The sequence below is a fragment of the Lacerta agilis genome, chromosome 12, assembly GCF_009819535.1.
Source record: "Lacerta agilis isolate rLacAgi1 chromosome 12, rLacAgi1.pri, whole genome shotgun sequence".
NCBI lineage: Eukaryota > Metazoa > Chordata > Lepidosauria > Squamata > Lacertidae > Lacerta > Lacerta agilis.
In genome coordinates this window covers 21,954,092-21,972,963 of record NC_046323.1, presented here as the reverse complement: position 1 = coordinate 21,972,963, position 18,872 = coordinate 21,954,092, and the positions used below count along the sequence as shown (strand labels likewise).

The 18,872-nt window shown below is 43.1% G+C and overlaps 1 protein-coding gene and 1 long non-coding RNA gene across 3 annotated transcripts in view; one reads left to right on the top strand and one right to left on the bottom strand.

Moving 5' to 3' along the window:
* SNX10 (sorting nexin 10) overlaps nt 1-13,755 on the top strand; it is a 50,742-nt gene extending 36,987 nt beyond the window's left edge. For both annotated transcript variants that reach the window (XM_033165480.1, XM_033165479.1), the window contains 2 exons: nt 11,086-11,298; nt 11,730-13,755. In XM_033165480.1, coding sequence (XP_033021371.1) covers nt 11,086-11,298; nt 11,730-11,817 — 301 coding nt within the window. In that variant the 3' untranslated portion in view covers nt 11,818-13,755. The remainder of the gene's footprint in view (nt 1-11,085; nt 11,299-11,729) is intronic.
* Nucleotides 10,889-15,370, bottom strand: LOC117055712. The gene is made up of 2 exons (XR_004427667.1): nt 15,307-15,370; nt 10,889-11,243 (listed from the first exon to the last, which is right to left on the bottom strand). It is a non-coding gene; the product is annotated as an uncharacterized LOC117055712 (long non-coding RNA).
* Between the last annotated feature and the right edge of the window lie 3,502 nt (nt 15,371-18,872).

Here is an 18,872-nt window from a genome sequence, read left to right as displayed (position 1 = left end):
CCCACCTTCTCCATGCCAGGCATAATGTTATAAAGGTCTGTCGTGTTAGCTTTTCTCTAAACCAGTGCTTCCCAAACTGGGGCCTCCAGCTGTTTTTGGACTCTCCAGCAAGCATGCTGCGGCTGTCAAACTTTCTCCTTTGGAATGATGAAATTGATTAGTAACCCTCTTGAAAATCAGTGGTGCCACCATGGTTGGACTTGGGGCAGACATCTAGGGCTCTGCTCAACAGAGCAGCTTAACACTGTAAGACCATTACAGTATTTCTGTTGTTGTTGTTCAGTCGTTCAGTCGTGTCCTACTCTTCGTGACCCCATGGACCATAGCAAGCCAGGCACCCCTATCCTCCACTGCCTCCCGCAGTTTGGCCAAACTCATGCCAGTCGCTTCGAGAACACTGTCCAACCATCTCATCCTCTGTCGTCCCCTCCTCCTCCTCCTCCTCCCCCTCCTCCCCCTCCTCCTCCTCCTCCAGTATTTCTAGGGGTGAGCAACTGATGGCCCCTTGGGTAAATCCAGGGGCGTTTTGTGGCCCTTAGTTGACTGTGGCACTGAAAAATGGGTTTTGTGGGTGGAGAAATGGCTTGTGAGCAGGATATTTAGATGGGGTGGGGGGTCACGTTCTCAACAGTGGCACAATTTGGGTGCCCAAGAATTGCACATAATTGTTATATGCAATTCAGAGGCTATTCTTATGTAAGTGAGGCTTCTTAATTCTAATTTAGGAACATACTTTCAGTTTTCCTGTTGGCTGCAGTAGTTCTCTTACATCTCCTGGGCTAAAATCGGTATGTTTATTTTGAGTATTTCTTCCCTTTCCAGGGAATTTGCACCTTGGAAAGGCAGGGAACCCCTTATTTTTGCATTATGCTCCATTACACAATGCAACTCTCTCGTCCTCCATCTTCCTGTTTACTCCACGAGCCAAGGAACATAAATATAGGATTCCACACCCCTCACTACACATTGCACAGATGGAGGATTCCCCAGCCTTTCCAGTTTGTGACACCCCAAGGCAGATCCTCCGTCAGACGATCAGTGCACTGATGTTTATGTGGCCACAGGATGGAAGGGAATGCTTGTATAAACACTGTAAGAGGAGCTAAAATCCTAGCTGTTCCTCCCAGACGTTATAAATCCTGCTTATGAATAAGAGTCCTCTGCGCCAGTAAAAAATGGCAGCTGCAGGCAATGTAAGTACATCAGGGCTCTCCCTCACTGGATCTTTCCTAGGTAATCTCACTGCAGTGAAGAAAAATTATGGGAAGCTTTAAGGGACAGCATAGAAGCTAAAGGTGTGGAGGGGGCAAGGGGTTAAATATGAAATGAGGTTTATTTTGGCAAAAAGCATGAAAAAGCTCAAACTGTTCTGAGCATGCCAAGAGCAAAAAAGGAGTGTAGTTCTATAGCATTATTACAAGACATCTAATACCTTCGTTCTCGAATGCCTTGGTACTCGTACTTTTGGCTCCCAAACGCTGAAAACCCCAAAGTAAGTGTTCCGGTTTTCAGAAGTCGAATGTCTGAAGCGGCTTCCACTTGAGTGCAGGAAGCTTCTGCAGCCAATCGGAAGCCACGCCTTGGTTTTCGAATGGTTTCAGGAGTCGTATAGACTCCTGGAACTGATTGAGTTCGAGAACCAAGGTTCCACTGTATTACAATAGGATTGTTTTTACAGCTGAAAAAAGTGTTGGCCCATAGACCTGAACAAGATTCTTTTTAACTGCTGAACGGGCATCAAAAATGGATTGGCCATGTGGACAAGGGTTGGTGAATGGATTTACAATCTCGTAATTTTATATGAGAACATACAGGGTGCTCTGGTGGGTGAGGCCATAGACTCATCTAGTCCAGCGTCCAGTGCTGGATTTACGTATAAGCTAAACAAGCTATAGCTTAGGGCCCCACTCTCTTGGGAACCCCCCCCCCCAAAAAAAAAATAAAGGGAAAAAACCTGAATTTATATTTCCAAAATGTGATTAAGTTCAACAATTACTTTGATAAAATACATTTTTGTTATGTGTAAATGGCTTTAGATACCTATTAGGTCCATAAATTACCGTACAGCATATATTCAACACAAAAAACAGCGACAATTTGTTGTTGACAAAGGACAGCTGGACATATAAAGGGCCCCATTACCTTCAGTAGCTTAGGGCCTCATCGAACCTAAATCCGGCCCTGCCAGCATCCCATTATCCCAGTGGCCAAACACATGCCTAGAGGAAGCCTGTACGCAGGATGTGACCATTAGGACCACTGTGGACTTACTGTACGTACAAGACTGAGTAGCATTCGGGACATCTGTATTCGTGAGACAACTATGCAGACTGGTTTTTCTACAGTGAATATAGCTTTAAATTATTGTGCAGGGTTGGATCAAATGTTCCCACGGTTGAGGTTTGCGGGCTTGTGGACAGAGATTCCCTGCTTGCCAAAGGTCCCTTTTTCCAATCCCTGCTCCCTGCCTGGAACCCTGAGGAGACAGAAGAGCTAAATGGGTAGAAAGGCCGCTCCTTATGTTTCAGAGGAGCTAAAGGTGTTCAGAGGCCTGCAGCTTTCCTGGTGAGTGGAATCTGCTCCGAATCTTGAGGGAAGGGGCAGTGTATGTCCTTCAACACTGGACATGCTCTGTTCTCCTACTTTGATAATCTAAACCAGAGGCTGGTTTTTTTATTAAAGTGAACGAGCAGGTGCTCCCAATTAATTAATTTTTTTACACACAGGCTTTTCGTCTCTCTCTGCAGAGCCAGCGCAGCACCGACATAAAACGGTCTGCAGCTTTTATAAATAGACATGGATGTTTCGGTGCCGGAAGCTGCTTATGGTCTGAATCTTTGGAGACAAGAGGAGGGCAGCGAAAAAGCAGCCTGGGGTTCGATTTCCAACTTTCTGTGGGCTCTCTCCCCTCCCCCTGCATGTGAGGAAAGTGAGAGGTTCCTGACTAGAATGTATGGCAAAGTATAAGTCCAGAATCCTCCCCCAGCCCAAATGTTTGTTGATAGTGTCTTGCTAGGATGGTACATCTACTCTGCTTGAACAGATGCACAGTCTATGAATTAGTCGGCAGTGTGAACTCTGGCCTCTTACGGGGGTCGTCTCCATTTATTGGAGCAAATGAAAGGAAACTGCCCTTCAGAGCCTAGGGCTTGCAGATCAGAAGGTCAGCGGTTTGAATCCCTGCCACGGGGTGAGCTCCCGTTGCTCGGTCCCAGCTCCTGCCCACCTAGCAGTTCGAAAGCACGTCAAAGTGCAAGTAGATAAATAGGGACCGCTCCAGCGGGAAGGTAAACGGTGTTTCCGTGCGCTGCTCTGGTTCGCCAGAAGCGGCTTTGTCATGCTGGCCACATGACCCGGAAGCTGTACGCCGGCTCCCTTGGCCTATAGAGCGAGATGAGCGCCGCAACCCCAGAGTCAGACACGACTGGACCTGATGGTCAGGGGTCCCTTTACCTTTAAGGGAAGGGGATGAAAGAGGACCCCCCCCCTCTCTCACACACCCCACCACCAATGTTGTGGAAGCTTAGGTAGGCCCACCGCTGCTCTCTCTGGCACCATTATACTTCCTGCTGGCATGGGGGAAAGGGCAGAGGAGCAAGCGAAGAATACCCATTGCCAGAGGCAAAACTAGGCTTTACTTCTCCTGGGTCAAAGACCCAGTTTGGCACCCACCCACCCCAAAAACATTTCTGTACACACACGCACAGCCTCAAGGGTGCCCCCTAGAGGTTTCACCTGGGCATAAAAAGGCTGCCCGTTGCTGAGGATGGCAACAGGTTTTTTAAAAAATGTATCAGATTTTCTGCAGAAAGGGTGAGTGAGTCTGCATAACATTGGGGGGTGTGGAATGTGTGCTGGAATTTAATGCCCACAACATCATGGAGACAGGGCCGTATTTAGGTTTGATGAGGCCCTAAGCTACTGAAGGTAATGGGGCCCCTTATATGTCCAGTTGTCCTTTGTCAACAGCAAATTGTCAGTTTTTTGTGTTGAATATATGCTATATGGTAATTTATGGACCTAATAGGTATCATAGGAGCCCACACAACACAAAACACGGTTGCTGTATGTAGGTTTTATTTTATTTGTTTTTTATCTTACGTTTTAGAAATATACATCCAGTTCCCTCCCCCTTAAACTTTTTGTGCCCCCCCCCCCAGAGAGTGGGGCCCTAAGCTATAGCTTGTTTAGCTTATACGTAAATCTGGCACTGCATGGAGATACTGTTTCATACATTGGGGTCCTGCAGTCAGAACCCCTCTGCAAACCTGCTATTAACCACCTCGGGGTAAATTTTTGGATTTTAAAACAAAAATGGCAGTGACCCAAATTCTACCCTAAACTATAAGGATGGCTATTATTATTTTTCTTTTCCATGAGATAACTACGAGAGAATGTATTTGTAAATGCAACAAAACCAAGGAAGGGTTTTCCAATGTCGGCAACAAAATGCCAAAGTCACAGGAAGCAATTAAGACAGGGGTCCCCAAACTAAGGCCCGGGGGCCAGATGCGGCCCAATCGCCTTCTGATTGTGGCCCGCGGACGGTCCTGGAATCAGCGTGTTTTTACATGAGTAGAATGTGTCCTTTTATTTAAAATGCATCTCTGGGTTATTTGTGGGGCATAGGAATTCGTTCATATATATTTTTCAAAATATAGTCTGCCCCCCCCCCCCCGGTCTGAGGGACAGTGGACCGGCCCATGGCTGAAAAAGCTTGCTGACCCCTGAATTAAGATATTATGTGAACAAGCAAACAGAAATAAAACTTACCGTGGGCACTATATAATGACAAACAAGCTACACACTGTGTACAAGACACCGGAATTATCCAAACAGTACACTCCAGATAGAAAACAAATCAATTCTCCAATAAATATGGAATGAAACTTCCAGAACTGGAACTAGCTTCATGCTTTTTCAACCCAATGCAGAGAGTATGTATGGAGAATGGCAGCTAAGAACCCTGTATTCTTAGTCAGTAGAGCATGAGACCCTTAATCTCAGGGTTGTGGGTTCAAAAACCACGCAGCGCAGAAGATTCCTGCATCGCAGGGGGTTGGACTAGATGACACTTGTGGGCCCTTCCAACTCTACAGCTCTAGGATTGCCTCAATTCTCTAGAAGAATTTTTCTCTCTCTTTCCAGGTAGTGTCAGTACAATAGACCCTGAAAACATACATGTAATTTGTAGCCTATATTACCTTTTTTTTTTTTTTTTTACAAATGGAAAGCTCATTTCAGTTTTCAATTTTATTTTGTTAAAAATATTCTTTTATTATTATTATTTTGCATGGGTTTTTTATTTTTTTTGGTAAACTTTACTGTAGCCTCCATTTCGCGAAGATTCCTGCTGAAACATCAATGTGTGTGCATTCAATAGAGGGCACCAGAACACAGGCTGTGTTTGCTTGTTTCTGCGGTCTTGTTTCTCCTCCTCCTCCGCTCCCTCTTGCTGCCTTCCCATCATAATATGATGTAAATGGGCTGAGTAAATTTGTTGAAAACAAAATCAGAGTGTTAACCTTCTGCACACATGGAGGCCTGCATCTGTCACTATATTGGGTTACAGAAGGTACAGGAAATCTTTAGTTAGGATTAAGTTGCGCTCTTCAGCCATATGCTCTCCTCCAACAGAACAGTGTGTAATATACCTAATAAAATCATGTTGAAAAGAACCAGATTTTGGCCTCTGTCCAAACAAGACCAACCACATGTTTTGCCTTTATTAAAACATACTTGTTTTTAGCTTGGGGGAGGAGAAATTCATTCTGATTTGCGCATCCTGAGCCCTCTGCGGATGGTCTAAAAGCAAACATTGCTGAGATTACTTTATGCAGAAACTGTTATATGGAGGGGCCAAAATGTGGGTTTAGGCTCCCGTTCCAGCAGAGATTAGGATCTTCAAAAGCCTCTTTGCATACAAATGCTCCAAGCTTCATGTGAGCCAGGATCTTGACCCACAAATATAAGAAGCAACAGAGAGTGCCTCTGAGCATGCGCAGACTACAGGTGTGTGCACAAATGTAAAATCCGTAAAACCCTTTAATTGTATCCCACTACAATGAAGGCGTTGAAGCCTCACATAAACCAAACTCCCAACTGTTAGTTCTTCTGTAAATTCAGGTGCTCTGCAGGTGTTGCCATTTTGGATTTGGCTGGTAATGTCAAACTGCGCTGTGAAAATTTAGCTCTCTTTTTCCCTGTCTCTTCTCTTGCCCTGGGATGTTTTCCTTGAAATATATCCTACTCCCATCAGCCAGGTAAAAAAAGAGAGATACAGGACCCTTTAACGGTTGAGTCTAGTCAAAGGCGACTATGGGGTTGTGGCGCTCATCTCGCTTTCAAGCTGAGAGAGCTGGCGTTTGTCCACAGACAGCTTTCCAGGTCATGTGGCCAGCATGACTAAACCGCTTCTGGCGCAACGGGACACCGCGACGGAAACCAGAGCGCATGGAAACGCCATTTACCTTCCTGGCACAGCGGTACCTATTTATCTCGCACTTTTGGTGTGCTTTCGAACTGCTGGGTTGGCAGGAGCTGGGACAGAGCAATGGGAGCTCAACCCATCACAGGGATTCGAACCGCCGACCTTCTGATCGGCAAGCCCAAGAGGCTCAGTGGTTTAGACCACAGTTTAGACAACCCCCTTTGTGGTGCTAGGATGCAGAAGGAGAATTACTGCGTTGGCTATCCCTGCTAACCCTCACTGCTAATATAAAGGGTGGTCATTTCTCCCACCTTGTATGCATGCCAAAAGGGGGTTATACATGCAGAGACCCTCAAGGCAAAGGGGGGATTCTGATTGGCCCTGGATCTCCCCTCAGATGGGCCTACCGTGGCATGCATGCAGAAGCAAGCAAGACATTTACAGCTACATGTAGTTAGTTCTACAGTAAGCCTGCAACTTCGAATCCTAGAATTGTAGAGTTGGAAGGGACCCAAGGGTCATCTATTCCAACCCCCTGCAATGCAGGAATCTTTCGCCCAACGTGGGGCTCGGACCCACTAGGGCTGGGCATCATATATTGCCCCAAACTGGTTTGAAGTCTATACTGTGATACCGGTTTCATAATTTTTGACATGGCAATATATCGCAAAACATGATATGTGTGTGTGAGTGTGCAGCCGCTAAGCGAAAATCACAATGCGGGAAAAACTCTGAAGGCAGGCAATGCCCCATCCTTAATTCAGACATTGTGATATATCGGCATATCATGATGTTTAGCTGGTGATATATCACAGTGTTGAAAACCAGGTATCGCCCAGCCCTAGAACCCATGACCCTGAGATTAAGAGTCTCATGCTTTACTGACTGAGCTATCCCAGCATTTAACTTGTGCACATTCAGATTTATGCGCTTGGCAATAATAATAAAAACAGGCATCCAGGAAAAAAGACTTTGGCAATCCTTCCCACCATTGCACCCAAGGTCTTTTAAGGTGATTTTGACATTAGGCATGATTCCCAGAACATAACCCCCGGGGCTTACTATACATTTCAAGTAGTAGACCCTCTTAATGCAAATGATGTCTGAGCCCCACGGGTTCATTTCATAATAAAAAGCTTGGGGGAAAGATGATTTTAGGGCATGTGGGTGAACAAAACCCATATTTCAGTTCACAGGTTGACTCAGCATTGACATGTTTGCGCTGCCAAGTTCCTGTACCTGTTGTTTAAGGGGCACCTTTCTGATTTATTGTTTCTGGTACCTTCACTTCTCCCATAACCTCCAGATGGCACTATTAAGCAGAAAAGAGAATAACTGTAAAATAACGAGCCTAATGCAAAATAGAATTGGAAATTGAATTATAGCTATTGGGGTGGGGGCAGGGAGCGAGGGGGGGGGGGGGAAGGAGGTAGCCTTGAGGTGCTGACCAACCTGTGCTTTTATCACTTTTGTTTGCTGTTCCCAAGTGTTAGGTTACCAGCAAGTTAATAACAGGGCTTCGTCGGTTCAAGGCTTAGCAGAATTGCACTGGACACAAAATAAAGCTAAAATGAATTTCTGTCCAATATCATTGACATTAGTGCTCATTACTTTTGTGGCACAACGCCTCAAACCATCAAAAATCAATTTTAAAGATTACCGATTATTTTATAAAGAAAATAAAATACATTTCAAACAGCAGCAAAGCAGTAACAGAGTATACTCTCATGAACAGTTACTTAGGCTTCAGTTGGGTGGCAAAATCAAACTACTGAAAGCACAATTTTTTATTATTACAAAAAAAACCCTGCTGAGAACTGAATTTCATGCATGCATGCTGTATTCAAAAGTCTTTTTTTGTTACAAAACTCTGAAATTAAAAATAGGGATGTCAGTATTTTGTTTTTTAAAAAATCCAACGTTCTTCCTGATTTAGAAAGCAAACACTGATGATACTTTACTTTAAAAAAACAAAAAACAAAACAAACCAGTGCTACTGCTTTTTTGTGTGAATTATGGTTTGAAGCCATAGAAGCTATCAAGAAAAGTTTATGAGTTAAGATTAAGACCTACTGAGTTTGATGGAAGAATTGAGCAGGCCTGTCCCGTTCTTCAATGTAAAATGTTTAATTTTGGCTACAATTTGATCCATTGTTTATTAACAGAATTCAATATATCACATGGCTTTAGATGTGTTGGGAGTTATGAAAAGTCATTCATACTCTATCTACTAGTCATATATTTCATTTATACCTCACATTTTATGCAAGAAGCTCAAGTTTGTGTACATGGTTCTCCCCCTCGTCATTTATCCCCAGCAACCCTATGAGGTAGGCTAGACTGAGGCAACGACTGGCCCAAGGTCACCCAGTGAGCTTCATGGCCGAGTCAGGATTTGAACCCCCGTCTCCTAGGGCCTAGTCCAGCACTAACCACTGCACCTCATAGCAAGTGGGGTATTTGGAGATTTGCTGTTGTTTGGATCGTTGCGGGTAGAAAAAGGCTGCTTCACTCCCCATTAGGAGGGTAATAGCAAGCCAGAGAATATTTGCTTAATTCTTCGTATCTCCCCTGCCTCATCGCAGTTGGAGGTGCTCAATAACATGTGTGGCATATTGATGGCCAAGGGTATAGTTGCACTCTGAGCAGACCCATTGAAAACAACGGACTTCAAGTGAGCCGTGACTTTTAAGTTCGGTCATTTCAGTGGATCTACTGTTGACTAAAAGTATCCTCTTCAGTTGCATTCCTAACTCCACTTACCTGTGGGTAAGCCCCAGTGAATTCAGTAGGCCTTCTGAGTGGACATAGTTAGGATTGTGCTGTGCGCAGGATTTCGCCACAGGGCAATGAACCCCAATCCATTGGTGCTCATGGACAGGTGATGTATATGCAGACATTCTTCACCTGTCTGAATGCAGTATTTGAAATATTTGTTGAATATACGGCACTCAAAGTGGGGTGGGGGCCATCCCCTTTCTTTTCAGATAAATATATAGCCATCCCTGTTTTGTTTCAGGTAGATTCAGGTAGATAACTGATTTAGGCTTAACCATCTCACTTCCTTTTATTCACCTGACACTGGAACCATCCCATAATACCGTATATACCCGAGCATAAGCCGACCCGAATATAAACCGAGGCACCTAATTTTCCTACAAAAACCTGGGAAAGCTTATTGACTCGAGTATAAGCCGGTTCACCTTTGCTGCTGTGGAGGAGGAGGAGGAACGAGCAGCCCGAAAGCAACCCTTTGGGCTGCTTCTTCCTCTTCTTCCTTTGCCAAGTTTGCATTTATGCGAGCAGTTCAGGAATGGAACAAGCTGCCTGGGGAGAGTAAAGAACCGCCGTTCTTGTACACTTCTTAAGGAATGGTTGACTGGGGAGAGCGGGTGGCGGCACGAGCGGAGAGATAGGGCTTCTTTCTCGCCACCCCCACCACCCGCCTCACTCGAGTATAAGCCGAGGGCAGCTTTTTCAGCACAAAAAATGTGCTGAAAAACTAGGCTTATACTCAAGTATATATGGTAATTAATACTTAATTAATAATAATACTGTAGATTTCCAGGCCTAGCTATTTATTGACTCGATAGGCTTTTGCTCAAGACACATTGTACTGTATCAAGTACTGAACCCTTATGAGAGAAGATTTTAATAACATTGTCTAGTTTAAATGGCCAAATGACACTTGAGACAATCAGAATGTGCTTTTATGCTAACCTTCAGTGGGGCAGGCAGGGGGTGGTTTTAGTTGTCCATACTGAACAAATGATCCCTTAGAGAAAATTGTTTACTTTGATGGGTTTCAGAAATGAAAGTTGGGGGATAGATACTATGAACTATTTATTAAAACAGCTAAGCTTATCTGTGTAGCATTTTAAGGACCTAATTCTCCAGTTACTGGGAGCAATCCACTTGCATTTCTAAAAATGTTTTGCAAAAACCATATTAGTTCTGCCAGGGAGGGGAAGAATGCTGTTACTGTTTAATGCAGTTTGTGCTAATTGCACATTTAGTTGAATTAAACATTTTATGCAGAATTGAGTGTTTGTTTGTTTTTGTTTTAAATTATATTTTAAAAAATCACTGAAATGTAAGGTTCCCTTACTCCAGCTTCTACAAATTACTTTACCAACCTGTGTAACGGTAGATAATAATTGCACATGGCATTCAATTTGTACATATCTTTAAAATACATTTTTTTTGCATTTGCGCATTAAATGATTTCTGTTTTACAGAGATATTTGAAGGTCCAAATCTTACAGCGACTTATACTTAGTAATGTTTTTGATATGTATACAGTACAAAGTAACTGATTCTGAACCAGTTTCCATAATAGTATGTTATTTCAACCCTTTCGCCCCAGCCAAAAAAGTAATTGATCCACATGGTAGTAGCAGATGGTTAAATGGGGGAAAAAATGCCCTTGGAATTATTCTTATAACAGATGTTCAAAACTATTAGTGCCATGCTTTTATTTACCAAAAATTCCAAATAATTTATTAAAGAAAAGCACACGTCCAACCATGCCAACATATATACTGGATTCAAAACTGTATTGGAAGTTAAGTTAAAAATATTTTTAAAAGGAAGACAGTGTTAAAAAAATGGATCTTGGAAGGTGGTTCATTTTTTCCTCTTTATTTTCTTTAAAGGATTCTGCAGAATCCTCTACTGCTTTCAGACAGTAGACTTCACCTCTTTGTACAAACCCAGCTGAACCCAGAGGACATTGAGGCATGTGTATCTGGACACACGAAATATTCCGTTGCAGACGCAATCCACGAGTTTGCCTGTTTGAAACGACGGTTTCCTGTAGAAGACGAAGAGAGGAAAAAGGAGAATTATGCAGATTCCGATTCTGAAAGGTTACTTCCTTACATTCTGCTAAACATGCACATATGATAATAAACACAGTTCACTTTTGTTGTTGTTGATGCAATGCTAAGATAATGAAAAAATTAATTGACTGAGATTTTATTGAGCTGTGACAGCTCATCATAGAAGTCTTCACATACACCTCCACACTGAATTAATGAATGCAGTAGAAATTCAATTATCTGCATTCTGATTATGTGAATTTCATTTAGTCAGACTTGAATTATTCGCGTTTAAATTATCTCGCTAAAAAAAATATCCAACTGCACTCCAAATGGCTAATTAAAAGTCCAAATTTCCTGTCTCTCTTTTGTGACTGGGGATAATTAAAGTTCTCCTCTGTTACTCAGGCTTTGAGTGTGTTGTGAAAACCAATTTCCTCTCTCTTCTTTCTCTCCCTCCCCCCTTTTTTTCTCTGCAGTTCATCCTCAGGGCTTGGACACAGCAGTGATGATAACATTTCCCATGGATGTAAAGGAAGCACAGACACAGTTCCTGAAGAACCGTGAAATATCATTTATGTGTTGCCATCACAGAAATGACAGATACTGCTTCTATCTTGGTTGAAAGTTACACATAACATAGACCAATCATGCACCCAACTTTCAAGGCATGTCTTTTCTGTTTTCAAAACAGCCTGTTCATTTGCTTTGTATGCATTTTGTAGCCTTTGTTACATTGAACGATACGAATACTGCCTGCACCACACCACCTAAATCAATGAGATTTCTTAATGTGATAATGTGGGGTTCACTATAAGGGAAAGGAAAGGGGGGTGGGGAAACCCTGGAATATCAATATTCTGGGAATCCACAAAATATATTTCTATTTGGCATTTTAAATGGTGATACTGTGGTGGTCTTTCTACTGTGGTGTTGACTAACGTAACTCAGTTGCAACACAGAAAACCAAAACACCATTCAGTCATAAGGTAGCAGAGGAGTAAATGACCAAATGGGTTTTCTGAAAAGTATGTTTCATTATTAAGCTTTCACCTTGAAAGGGAACGCTTGGGTACAATGCTATATGGCCAGTTCCAGGCCACTTGAATTAAACAGGCTTAACAGTGCAGTTCTGTATATGTCTACTCAAAAGTAAGCCAGGTTGAGTTGAGTTAGGCTTACTCCCAGACTGCAATCCTGCAATCTACCTGGCAATAAACCCCAGTTGAGGCATATACATAGTATTGTGCTGTAATCCTGCCTAACTGTAGCAACAGGTCTTACTTTTGTGTGTGTGGTTAAGAAACACATGTCTTGTGAAGAGGCCTATCATTAAAAAACCTGTGCTGTTACATGGATATATATATATTTACACTGTTTTAAAGTGAATGTTCTTGCAAGAGGATGAAGGAAGGGAACATGTTAACCAGCGAGTAACAGAAATAAACTTCTGGATGAAAGCTTACTGTATCACTGCAGATGATCTAGCTTGGCAGTGCCATGAATTAATTTGTGTATGTTTTGACAGCCCCACTATAACTTCACTGGCACTCCATCCAAAATTACATTTATTAGGAAATAAGTTGTGTTCAAATCTAGTAAGGCTGAAATCCTGTGCCTACGTACCCGGGAGTAAACCTCCCTGAACTCGGTGACCCTTATTTCTGAGTAGTCAGGAATAGAATTGCACTGCAGTTGTGTTTTAAGGACCAGGGTGGGTTTGGGGGATAGGAATGGGGAGGCCAGATAACTACCACGAGCCAATGATTTTTGTGTGCATGTGATGTCAACATTTGCACAACATAAATTTCATTAAGTGTCTTGCAGATAATATTTTTGTTGAACTGTACAAAAATATACAGGGGCCTGATCACTGAAAGGGAGCTAGCAGCAAGATACATATTTCAGCTACTGTTGGAAAATAATAATAATAATTTGAGCCATTAAATATACAAATATTGCAATTGTTGCTGAAAAATTAGCAACAGACATCAAATAGGAAAACCGCAGCAGTGACTAAAATGAACTGGAAAAATACATTGTTTACTTTTTAAAATGACATAGCTGTGCTCATTACTGTTAATTAGAAGCAGTTTGTGCACTTTAGATTTGGTAGTCTGCAAAGATACCAAGCCTATAAACCTCTCAACATCTATGTAATTGCAGTTACTTGATATTTTCTCATTTGATATTTGATATTATGTTATTTCAGCCTGAGCATCATTTCAGAGTTTATTCAGTCTCAAGTTTGGGATTTGTTATGGTCAGAGTGTTGTTTGCTTTGTCACACATTGCACAAATTTACATTTTGTATTGTTACTGTGTATTAGTTGCTTCCTATACCTTGGACAGCTGCCTTTCACACTGTAACTGTGATTTTCTTTTTTTGTACACCAAATATTAGTGAAATATTTAAATGCTGACTCTTCTGTGTTCTACCTTTCTAATATGTGTAGAAAATGTTTGTATTTTGTCACATTTCAAAATAAAACATCCTGTAAGTATTTTATTATTTTATTCTTTATTTAAATGCAGGGTGCTGACTTGCTTCAGGCTAACATTTGTGGTGTGTTAATGATGAAATTTACTGTAATATTTTGTTTTCTAAACATATATCATTAACATTCCCCCTTTTAATGTCAATTAATTCCCAGCTTTTAAATTGTTTAATGCTTTCCCTTTTTGTGTACATTGGAAATATAACATATTTTCTCCTTTATATTTTGAATGTACACAAAAAATATTTTATATTTATCCATTTATATTTTATATTTATCCATTATTTCATGCAGGCTAACAGCGTTAAAATATTTTTGTTCTTTGCTCTATTGGTAGTAGGAGCAAGATTTTTTTTATTAAAAGATTTACACTTTTTTGCATAATACACAACACCTTACAGAAAATATATTGCAACAACCTGGTATTTGGAACAACTCGGCTTTTGCAGGAAACAAGAAACAATACACGTTTATTCATTTTAATTAAACAGATTAGGGTCTTTCCACACACACACACACCCAACGTAAATTTATGTGTAAAGCACTTCTTCTTTTAAAAAAAGTACTCAACTCCCTTTGCTTCCTGGTAGTTATAAAAACATTAACCAAAAAAGTGTTTTCCTTCGTAGGAATCTTGTGTTTTCACTCATAAAAGGAATACTTGCTTTAGCAATACATCCAACTTTGCTTAAATTGTAAAGTGTCCCAATAGTTTAGTTTCTTTTTAGCAAAGGCTAAAAATCCAGACTTACGAGAAATAAATTGGCATTTATAAAATACCATATTGTTTTTCTCTCCTCCTTTTGAGTACACTGCATATATAAAAATAATTCTATACACCCTTCCATCATTTATTTGAAAACGCTCAGAAATGCTACTGCTTCTGCATATTATATTTTGTGCACTTTCTCTCTCTCTTGCATATTAGTTTGATACAAACCAGAAACAATTGGACAGAATAGTTCCTTTTGCCTGAAATGTTACTCTTCCCTTTGAAATGGCTTCGCTCCGGTACAGCAAATTTAAGACACACAGCTATAAATAGGAAAGCGAGGGGAGGGTTAGAGAGGGTAAACCTCAGGGAAAGTATCCTTCTGAGAGGGTCTCGAACTTCCCAAAAGCAAAGTAACCCTTTCCCTGCTGGACTCCTGCGACTCCAAAACCCAGGCGCGCATCGACAAACCCAACTTTCCCAAAGTATTCGTTCCATCGCAGCGCTTTTCCAATAACTTTTCTTTCCTTCTCACGGATTACTTGCTCCTCCTCCTCCTCCAGGTGGATTAAAAAAAAATGAAAAATAAAGATGGGACAGTTGACTTTCTTAGCAACACCCCTGAGTTGAGTTCCAGCCCCCCTTCCCAGTTCCCACTGCCTAACTTTTGGTTGCTGTTAAGGCACACAAACCCGCACGGAAAAAAATCTCTTTACTAACCATCTGCCCGAGGAGCCAAACGGGGACTGCCTTAGATCTCAACAAGCCTCTCCATCCCGCACCCCACCCCCAAAGTCTTTGCTCCTCTGGGCACCACCTGGAGTAACAAGATTGCTGGTTCCTTACCTCCAAGGGCCTCGATCCACTCTTCCATCCCCCGCCTCCCCCTTCCAAACCCACATGGCTGGACGTCCCCCCCTTTTTTTTAACCCCACAGCAGCAGCAACAGCAGCAAATGCTGTGCGCTGAAGTGCGGGGCGTGTGCAAGGCGCTTGCTCAGCAGCAGCAGCGCGCGCGCCCTCGCTCCCCTCCCGGGGACGCTGCTGCTGCTGCGTTCCGCGCTCCCTCCATGTGCCCAGGCGCTGCCGAAGGCTGGTTGTCGGGGAGGAAGACGGAGGGGGAGAGGAGCCGGCCGGACTTGATCCCGTAACCCATAGCAACGGGCCAAATAAAAGACTAGGAGAGGAGGGAGGGGGGAGAAGACGGGAGAGAGTCGAGCCTCGTCTAGCGCATCCAGCGAGCCGGCAGATCAAAACACCAACCGATTATTTTGCTTATTGTTTTGATCTTCCGGCTCCGATGATCCATAGTTTGCAGATTATAGCGTTTACAGGCGCGCGCGCACACACAATGTAAGCACACAAATGAAAATGAACATAGCGCGTGGGCGTGAGCGCGCAAAATCTATACGATGTTTGCGTGCTATATGCAAAGTGCTTCCCCCCCCTAAAAGAATGTTTAGGGTACTCTCATTTTCCTACTCTTATTGAAATACTGACCCTCAATGAGGCCAAACTTAGATTCACAAAATGTTTAGGGGTATGCGTCCCCCCAGAAAAAAGCACTGTGATATGTATGTATGTATGTATGTATGTATATACAGACACATGCATGCATATACATAGATACATAATAGCGTGCACGCAGACCCATAAATACACATAAGTGTGTGTGTGTGTGTGTGTGTGTGTGTGTGTGTGTGTATATATATATATATATATATATATATAGACATTATATGACATACATGCATAGGAATATACCTACGTATGTATAGTGTGTGTTTTCTCTATATATGTATAAGCATGTATGTCTAAACACATATACACGCACACACATATATATAGTGTGTGCTTTACGTATGCACACACTCATCTATGTACACGTGTATGTATGGATGCGGAGAGAGGAGAGAAAGAAATTGGGAGTATGGACAAGTCGACAAACAAGGCTTTAAAACGTTGCCACTGCAAAAAAACACAAACACACATATGTACACATATATAGATATGAGTGGGGGGGGGATGTTTTTGCAAGCAGCAGCCATGTGATGTTAAGGCTTTCTCTCTGTGCTTGTCTGGCCTCCTGATTTCTTTCTCTCCCTTCTGTCCCTCCCGCGCTCTATTTGCATGAAAAGATAAACACAGAAGGGGCTGGGAAACGTTAGGCAAATGGGCTGCCGCCGCTGCAGGGCGGGGGGCGAGGAGGACGCCAGGGCCCGGCACCGCGGGGAGGGCCGCCTTTGTTATGCAAGCGGCCTCCCCGGCTGCCTGCTGTCGCGGCTGCGCGTCCAGAGCGAGGTTGTCCGGTGGCTCTGGGCAAGAAGGGTCATCGGAGCTGGGAGGGGGCTTTGTTGTCTGCTAGGCGCTGTGCAGCGAGAGGGAGCTCGAGAAGAAAAGGAATCGCAGGGATGGGGAGCTGGAAGAAGAAGAGGCAGGAAGAAGAAGAAGATGCCCCCTTGAAAAGGAGGAAGAGCCTGTTTTAAAGCTGCTTGGTCAAAAGTTTAAAACGGGGGGAAAAACAGCAGGCCACACATTCCACATTTGGTTGGAGCAAAGCAGCAAAGGCCCAAAGCCTTCATAGGATCACCAACTGTATAATTGGATTACAGTGGTACCTCGGGTTACAGACGCTTCAGGTTACAGACTTGGCTAACCCAGAAATAGTACCTCGGGTTAAGAACTTTGGTTCAGGATGAGAACAGAAATGGTGCGGCGGTGGTGGCACAGCGGCAGCGGGAGGCCCCATTAGCTTCAGGTTAAGAACGGACCTCCAGAACGAATTAAGTTCTTAACCCGAGGTACCACTGTATTCGCAGCTAAATTATTCTGAAGTGGGCTGGCTGTTTGTTCACCAGGCCTTGAATGTCCCAGGGTAAGCTACGCCCTTTAGCAAGAAAGAAAATGAGAGAGAGAGCCTCCTTCTCCACGGATCTTTCAATTGGCCCAGAATAGCCCCACACTCTGTTTTGTACAGCACTTTTAAATGCACAGAATCCATTGCAAACTTTTAAATTTGTCCCTCTGATGGCGCTCTCGGATGATGAACCTTTTGCAGATGGGAGAGTTGAGAGGCTGAAATCTCCAAGGCGGAGTCTCACTTTTGTCTGGAAGTCACATTGCCTGATCTTGCAAGCCTGAGCAATAAATGTCAGGCGCATGGCAACTTGGCAATGGCTACCTGGGGACTGGTGGAAATGCACACTGCACATGCTCAGGGGCATCAGGTATGTCCCAGAGCTAAGAAACAGTATCATGACTGAGACTTTCTAATGTGTCCATGAGCTTAGTAGGGTCTAAGCTTGGGCCAACTCCAACTGTTTAGTCCTATTTCAGCTCCTTTCGTGCCATTATTTGCTTCACTCCTTAGTCAGCCCTTCCTCAAGTCTTTTGAGCCTCTCTGCATCTTAACAGATCATAGAATCACAGAATCTTAGAGTTGGAAGAGACCCAATGGTCGTCTAGTCTAAGCCCCTGCAACGCAGGAATTTCAGCTAAAGCATCCATGACAGATGGCCATCCAACCTCTATTTAAAAACCTCAAAGGAAATATATTCCACCACCTCTAGTGAGAGTCTGTTCAACTGCTGAACAGCTCTTACTGTTGAAATGCTTTTCTGAACGTTTAGTCAGAATCTCCTTTCTTGTAACCTGAAGCCATTGGTTTGAGTCCTACACTCCAAAGCAGGCACCCCCCAAACTCGGCCCTCCAGATGTTTTGGGACTACAATTCCCATCATCCCTGACCATGGTTCCCATGGTTAGCTAGGGATGATGGGAGTCAGGAGAAACCTCAGAAGAATGAACAGTTGGGGAATGGCGTTATCTGCCCCCCTCCCACAATTTTTTTTTGAAGTGAGGATCAGTGTATTAGATGACAGTTGTTTTGTTACTGCGCAGCACTGTCATTGCTTCAGTTGGAAAAGTCACCTTTCCTTTATCAACCCACGCTGCAAATCAGAAACTGCCAAAGCCTGCGATCTGTGTGCTCCTGTTTGCAACCCCCGCTATTTAGACAGCTCAGAATTTGCTGGCAGCAGAAGCATAACTTTCACCCCATATTGAAACGAGAGTGTCTAAAAAAAACAACAACCCAACCCTGGTGGAACATGGATCCTTATTTGAAATACAGTATTTTCAAAAAATAATCTGTTCAGAGATATAGCCTCTGTGTCAAGTCAGTTTTAAAAACCAGATGGCAGAGTAGGAAGGAACATGTATATTCCAAGTCTGACGGTTGATGGCATGTTCTACACAGATTGGCAGCAGTTCTCCAGGTATTCAGACAGGTGCCAGGTGTTGAACCAAGGACTTTTTGCATGCAAGGTAAAGGCTCTGCCTCTGAGCTGCAGCCCTTGCCCATGTAAAGCAACATATTAGCCTGACTATGGCACTGGAGGAGACTTGAGAGTC